This window comes from Parasteatoda tepidariorum, chromosome 6, assembly GCF_043381705.1.
Source record: "Parasteatoda tepidariorum isolate YZ-2023 chromosome 6, CAS_Ptep_4.0, whole genome shotgun sequence".
NCBI classification, from domain to species: domain Eukaryota; kingdom Metazoa; phylum Arthropoda; class Arachnida; order Araneae; family Theridiidae; genus Parasteatoda; species Parasteatoda tepidariorum.
The window spans coordinates 12153195-12161187 of record NC_092209.1 but is presented as its reverse complement, the minus strand read 5'-3'; the positions used below and the strand labels follow the sequence as shown (position 1 = coordinate 12161187).

The window sequence follows — 7993 nt, the reverse complement described above, 5'->3', positions numbered from 1 at the left end:
GGGGGGGGGGGGGGGGGGGCAGTCAGCACCATGCATTTGAACGTAGTATATAGAATCAAGATATTTTAATACTGTTATTGTAATCTAAAAAATTCGTAAACTGGGGAAAAATGTAATTTGTTTTGTTTTAAACTTTTTGAAGCACAGGTGATTTTTTAGGGAAATACAAAATGAAAAAGTTACCTATTTGAAATTCATAAAACTTCTAATAATTTAAGAAATAGAAATAATGTCTACAATATAATACCAAACAAACATTTAATCTTCTGTTATTATAATGGTTTTGCTTAAATTTTAGTTTCAACTCTATAAATTTTCTTTAATTAAAACATGTATATATTTTTTTTTACAATTTCATTCTGTGAGCATTAGTTTTTTTTTTTTGGATGAGAATTTATATTCCCCATACACACATATATATATATATATATATATAAAAAATACAATAAACACAAGGTTAAACGAAAAAAGGTTAACAAAGAAAATTAAGAAAAATAATAAGTTATATACACTTTTTAGATGCATCAATTGATTAAAAGGGAAGAATCTGTTAGAAAATTGCAAAATTTAAAGTTATTAACATTTAATTTAAAAAATTTCATGAATGGAACAAAATTTTAGAAATTACTGCTACATTAGAAATTTTTTTTTCTTTTTAAAAAAACCAGTAACATTCTTTCACACTAATATTTAACTTAAATCTGTAATAGAGTTCAAGACAACTGTAATTAAAATCTTAAAACCGAGCCTTAATTTTTTCAAGAATACAAGTTATGTAATATTTCGTCACGAAATATTCGTGTGTGTGTGGTACAAAAAAATAACTGGAGATAATTTGTCAATTTAAAACTTCGGAGATATAAATACAGTAGAGTTAGTTGGGCGGAATCATCTCTGAATTCAGATGAAAGCAAATGAAAGGTGAAATACAACCTTTCCCAATAAGATTTATAGTATTTTCTGAAAATAAAAACATATGTTCCCTAAATTCATTACAATTAAAATTCTTATATGTCAAATTGTTAACTTAGTTCAATGACTAATTTACCCCAAAAGTCTGAAATAATGAACCACGTTGATAAATATTTGGTTCGTTACTTATTTAAACTTTTCGGTTCTTGCTTGCACTATTAAAATAAAAAGAGGTTGGCTAGAAAATCCAAACTTTCAAATCACAAAATTATTTTACAATCCGCTTTGTAGAAAATGGGATGTTCTGATCTATTTTATGCCATACCCTGGCCTTGACTCACATTTCAATATTTAATATAAAATTTGCAACACAAAGTATGTTGCTTGACATTTTTTACTAATGTAATTTAGTGAATGCTTTATCAGTTCCCAGTTTAAAAACTATTAATAATTGTAAAATTACATAACTCCATTTAACAAGTATTACATTTATTGAAAAATATAAATAAGTGAATGACCCCTAAAACCATAACCATAAAAATTTGATAACAAATATTTAGTTATTTTGTCATAAAATGACTCGAGATTATAAGTCCATAAAAGCTTATAGAACAACAAAGCCTGCAGGCAAAGCACAATGCCCGAAACATATAATTAGCGTAAGATCCTTAATGTTACAGAATTTTGTAATTTTACTTCTAATTGATTGTTTTAAAATATATATAATCTGTATTCGTAGATATAGATTCTGAATAGCAATACAAAAGGTTAAAAATCAGACCAGCTAGAAATAATCAGGAAAACCCTTAACTTAGCGAAATGTTAAATCAAAAATCCACAAACATACAGCTGCTAAATCTGTTGAATATGCCATGGTATACTTCTCTTTATTTCTTAAATACTGCAATTTTGTTTCCTTAAAACTCAACACAATTTTTAATATGTTAACTTTAAATAATTTAATGAATAATGAAACAATAACACATTATCATAAACTTTGTTCTGTTTGCTAAACTTTAATCAAACAACCTCAAAATATTAATGGTATTGCAGTGTTTTCACTACAGCGCGAGAATCTCTCATATTTTTTCTATTCTTGCATTAAAAAATTACTATCGAGAGGAATTCGCGCATTCTATAAATCAATTTCAAAATTCGCAAAGTTCTCGCATTTTGGAAAAAGCTTTAAATTACGCCATTTAGAATAAAATCCGTTTCACTTTTCTGCCTGGATCTTTCATTATTTTCAACATCTGCCCCGTTATCTAGCTTCCCTATTTACCAGTGTTGTTCAGAACCTTTTCGAACAACAGAACACAATCACGTAACCCCTTTCAAAACACATTTCTCTGCAACCACGTGTTTACCGTAGGTAAGGTTACTTCATGTAAGACATTAAAATTTTTTACGCACTAATGTAAGACGGACAAATATCNTTCAGAACCTTTTCGAACAACAGAACACAATCACGTAACCCCTTTCAAAACACATTTCTCTGCAACCACGTGTTTACCGTAGGTAAGGTTACTTCATGTAAGACGGACAAATATCTTGTAAAGGCGAAATCTTCTATGATAATGCACCAAAAATATTCAATGCTTTAAAAAATAGAAGACGTTAAAAATGTATTATAATTAAAGAAATTATTTTTTCCCCCAAGAGTTTGTGTTTTTTTAGTTTTTAGAAATCTCACTCAACTTTTTCAAATCTCACCCTGTTTTTGAGAAAGGGTGAGAAATTCTCATCCATTTTTTTTCCTATGATGAAAACACTGGTATTGGATGTTTTTAGTTGCTCTTCTTAACAAAATTTTTAAAAAACTGCTCCTAAATTATGAGTAATTAATTTTTTCATATATCTTAAAACTAGGACTCTGTTTATGCCATAAGTTTCAAGCAAAGTTCGGAATTTTCTCCTTACATAACACAACGGGAAAAAATACTCAGGTTAATCCAGACCAAACTTTAAGTCATGTTTGTTCTTCAGGGCTGTTAAAAATCTTACAATCCACTTAGAATGAACACAATTTGTTCATGTTTTTTGATAATTTTAAAAATATCAAGATCAATAATATGAATATTAATTACCACACCATATAAATAAATTTAAAAAAAAAAATTACATATTAAGAGCTTAAGTATTTGTATGCCTGTCACACACCTTGTGCAGGCACATATTTCTTAATGGTTCACCATCTGTTTGTTGACAGAACTTTTTATTTTAGAATTAGTCAGGAAAAATGTACCAAAAAAATCAGTAACAGAAATGTACAAGATTATGCAAATAAGGAACTTATCCTTCAGAAAACACTACTTGGTTTGAGTCAATTGCAAATATTTTTTTTTTTTGGGGGGGGGGGGGGTCTTTAAGAAGATTTAAAATTTCTTCAAATAAAACCACAAAAATGAACAAAATACACATTTAACTTTTAAAAGAAAACATTTATTTGAAATTTTTAAAACCTTTTAACTTGTTATTATCAAACCCTACAAAACCCTTTGGCGAAACAATAAGAAAAAAGATTGGAACCAATATACTGTGTAATATTAATAAAAATTGATTTCTTATAGAAGATCTATACTTGCTAAATCACTATAAAAAAAAAGAAGGGCCACCTTAACTTAAACGGCTTAAAGGCAATAAGTTTATGAACATTAAAAGCTTGAATATCAAATACTTTTGAGAATATTTTAATAAAATTACCCCAAAGAATGTGGGGACTGAGTAACACATGGAACCAAATGACTATAAAACAAAACAGCTTCTTTCCAGCAAAAATAAAATACTGCAGATACCAAAAGAAAAAAAAAATCTTACTAAATCAAACACTTTTTAACTAATATAAAAAATGACATTAACAGTTAAACTGCTTAAAAAAAAATAAAGATAAGAAACTTTTAATGGACCACTTTGGTACCATTACCTTTGTTGAAACCTCCGCGACCTCCAGGACCTTTGTTACTAAAAACGAAGTAGATTCAGTAAGTGAACTTCATAACTTCAACTTCAAGAAGACTTCACGTATATTACACTTCAATTAAATGGATATATGCATAAAAACACCTTACAGAATAAATACAACAAATCCCATGGTAGGAGTAAAAAGAGCAAAAGAATTATTTGAAATTAAATAATAAACATGTACATAAAAGCTTAACTAATATCTGCAAAACTTTATAGTACACTTGCATTCAATAAACCAGGGGTCTATTTTGAACCAAATGTGGTTCTTGAACTTTTCCATGGGCTCTAAAAAATAGAGGATAAGCTTTTAAAAATAAAAAATGCCATGAAGAAAAAATGAAAGAATAACTTGTAACGATTTTAATATTTTTAAAGATTTATTTGTAAGATTTCTACTAACAGACTATGTGAAAAATGAATAGACCCCTGTTAAAAAATGTACTTTTAAAATTTGCTACAGAATTTATTAAAAAAAATAATACCAGTCATACAAGAACAATCAACATATATAATATTGTGTTAAAAAATTTTAAGAATTGGTTTTATAATTATAAAAAAAAATAAAAATCTATTCAAAAATAGTTTTAAAAAATGCAATTATCAATTTAAATCAAAATATAAAAGTTCAAATTTCAAAATTAATGAATTTAGGAGCATGAAATGCAAGTTTTATTAAGCTTCATCAATGTAAGTTAGAAATTTTATTTATTTTAAACTTGAGGTGCAGTGACCCTTTAAATAAAAATATTTTTAACTCTTAACTTACTAATGTGAGAACTTATGACAAAGAAACTTTACTTATTAAACTAAAATCAAAGTACTACTATCTTATGAGAAAATTTTGACGTTCAAATGAAATAATGATAAATATAAAAATTATTAATCTTAGTAAATTATAAGTTTTCAATGGACCCTATAAAATTTTTCCAGATAATTTCAATGTCTTCATTCAATAAAAACTATTACATTAACATATATATTAGATGAGTCCCAGACTTGATAAAAACTTTTAATAAAAAAAAAAGGAACCAAAAGTTATTTTAACAAAAACTTACCTAATACAAACCAGTATTTCAACCTTCAATTGTCCAAGAAATTTTTACTCTTTGTTCTCGGACTTTATTTGAAACTTTTGAACCTCTTTACTATCAGATCGAAGATTGGAACATGTACCAAGCTAAGCCTTCCCATAATACAATATGGAAATTTTTGAAATGCCTCAGTAATTTAACTGTCAATAGCCTTTATTCAGTAAAGCCATTGATTTATTTTAATGCATGATAATCAACACCACTCGAAAGAACTGAAATACTCTTTGAATATCTCCCAAGCTTATTCACTACACAATAAGCAAAAATTTGTAAACTCTATATTTTAATCCATTTAATGCAGTCAAAACCATTAAAATAGATAAAAAGCTTTAAAAGCAATTTTAGCACATTTTAACAAATGGACCAGATAGCCATTACTGTGCACACACTAATGTTTAGAAACATTTACTTAACCTATAATACCAAAATCAGATTTAAAACCATTTTTCGCACCTGACGGACTTGGTCAAAAAATAGGGGGTAGAAAGTCTAATTTTTTAAGTACACACATAGGACTTTTGAAACCTAACAAAAATTTTAAAAGCCATTCTACTAGCTTCTTGTTATTTAAAGAAACAGACCAATTTAATACAACCATGAAACTGTGCATATGTTAAAAATTATTTACTTTGAACCTATAGTACCAAATTCAGCTTTAAAACCAGACCATAGCAACAGACAAACTTTGTCAAATAAGTGGTGAATATTAATTTTTTCATGTACACACATAACTTTTTAAACCTAATCCCAAGAACACTTGTCAAGATTACGGCGAGCAAACAAAACACATTATTTTGAGCTTTGAAATTACTTTTCAAAAAAGCTTCCTAGAAAGAACTTGCACACTTTTTAAATAATACAGTTGACATTTAATAAGTTAAGATTAAGTGACAGAGGATAAAAAGATAAAATAAGGATGCACAACCTTTATTTACATTGAATTAAGGATATTTACGTGAATATTAAAAAATTATTAACATATGTATACCACTTGGTAATTAATAACTAAAATTTATAAAAGAACTTCTTTAAGGATTTAAATATGTGACACTACCTATGTAACACAAAGGTATAAATATCTAGCCAAGAGTAATGGTATTTGGCATTTTTTTTTACATGCAAAGTGAAAATAATTTTAGTTAAAGCTGATTTGCAATATTTCTGTTGAAATAAAGAGGGTAAGAATTTATTTTACTCAAAGAGACAAAGGTGAAATAAAACATACGAAAAACAATGCATAGATAACAAAGATTTGGAACAAGTGATGAAAAGGTGAAATTCTCACAGGTTACTATAATAAATTGGTTGTGCATACCTTATTACTTGAAATAAAATTAAATAAGCTTATTCAAACAATCAAAGGGTAACACATACCCATATCCTCCACCTCCGCCACGGCCTCCTCTATCATAACCACCAGGGCCTCCTACAATCAATAGCATTTAGTTATAGAATAAAGAACAAAACACTTGTTTTTTCAATTAGAAAAAAAATATTAGATTAATAATTGTAACTCACCTTGAAATCCACCTCTACCCCCACCACCAGGGCCACCATAACCACCCATAGGAGGACCACCATATCCATCACCACTAGTACTCATTGAACCAGGGCCACCGGGAGGTGCAGAGCCACCATAGCCTCCAGGAGGTCGGTTATAATCCCCACTGGGAGGAGGACCACCATAGCCACTAGGAGGGGGCGGCATATGTCCAGGAGGAGCCTGAGAGGGCGGCCCGCCAATCGGTGGTACTGAAGATACACCACTAGGAGGAGCTCCAGCACCATACCCAGGAGCTGGAGGAGCTGCAGAAGAGCCTACACTACCACTTGGTGGTTGACTACCATATCCAGTAGGAGCTGAACCACCGTAAGACCCATAACCAGATGATGAATATGCAGATTGACTTTGAGGAGCTGAAGCAGAATAACCTAAATTGAGATCATGATCAATAATCTATTTTGTGCTAATTTAATAAGTATAGTACAATCAAATGTGCAGTGTTTCTTGAACCACAATATACCAAAACTTTATCTTTCTTAATCACAATTTTCTTTTTAGTCTATTAATACTTTTTCTTTAATAGTAATTTATGATTAAACTAAAGTAAAAAATATGAAAATCAATTGCAAATGGAAAAAAATGTAAAGAAAGTTTGATCATGATTTTAAAAATATCTCAATGTACACTAATTTCCTAAATGTTAACATGAAGATTGAATTAGCCTTATAAATATTCAAGTTCCCTTTAACTTTTATAAATTGATAAATATTAAATTAAAAAAACAAAAGAACTATTCAATTTAAGTAAGCATGAGGTAAGCAGAGATTTAAGTAAATAGAAAACTATTTTACATTTTACTAACTAAAACACAATTACACAACAATTCAAGTGAAAAGAAAATATTAATGAAAGATCAGTATTAATATGCATAAATATCTAGGGTCTAGAAGGCAATCAATAGGCATAGACTTTATAAATTACTCATACAACTTTTCCCCATTATCTAGATAATTTCCTGTAATTATATCTTTTAAATAATCTTTGATAAGGCAGCATGCTAACCACATTTGAAGTTTGCATTATAATATAATTATATGTAATAAATCATTAACGTTCTTATCTAGTTCCTTGGGGAAAAAATAAAATTCAATTCCTTCAATTCAAAATGCTAAAATTGCCAAGAAATAGCTATACAAACTTAAAATGATTCACCATTAACTGAAAAACTGAATAATTAAATCTTAAGAAATCTTCAATATTTTATAGGGAATTCTACAGTTTTTTAAATGCATATCATTTATTTAAATTTATTTAAACCAGGGTTTGGTTTTTGACGTCAAAAAGTGGTTTTTGACATGACAAGGGTATAATACTGGTTTAAACCGTCAAAAACCCGTCAAAAATGTCAAAAACTGAAGTTTGCCAAGAAAATATATAAACTTCAAAACTACCAACAGTTGCCATGCATTATATTGAAATTTAATTATACTATAAGTAATCAGCAGGTTTTAAAATATTTTTT

General features: G+C 28.4%; 1 protein-coding gene across 6 annotated transcripts in view; it reads right to left on the bottom strand.

Moving 5' to 3' along the window:
* Positions 1–7993, bottom strand: part of LOC107450979 (RNA-binding protein cabeza) — a 25249-nt gene that overhangs the window by 5795 nt on the left and 11461 nt on the right. For 3 of the 6 annotated variants that reach the window (XM_016066928.3, XM_071182002.1, XM_071182001.1), the window contains exons 5-7: positions 6486–6884; positions 6342–6393; positions 3836–3873 (exon numbers count right to left, since the gene is read on the bottom strand). In XM_016066928.3, coding sequence (XP_015922414.1) covers positions 3836–3873; positions 6342–6393; positions 6486–6884 — 489 coding nt within the window. Of the gene's footprint in view, positions 1–3835; positions 3874–6341; positions 6394–6485; positions 6900–7993 lie in introns of all 6 variants that reach the window. The other 3 variants (XM_016066927.3, XM_043043546.2, XM_016066929.3) reach the window with 1 other exon arrangement.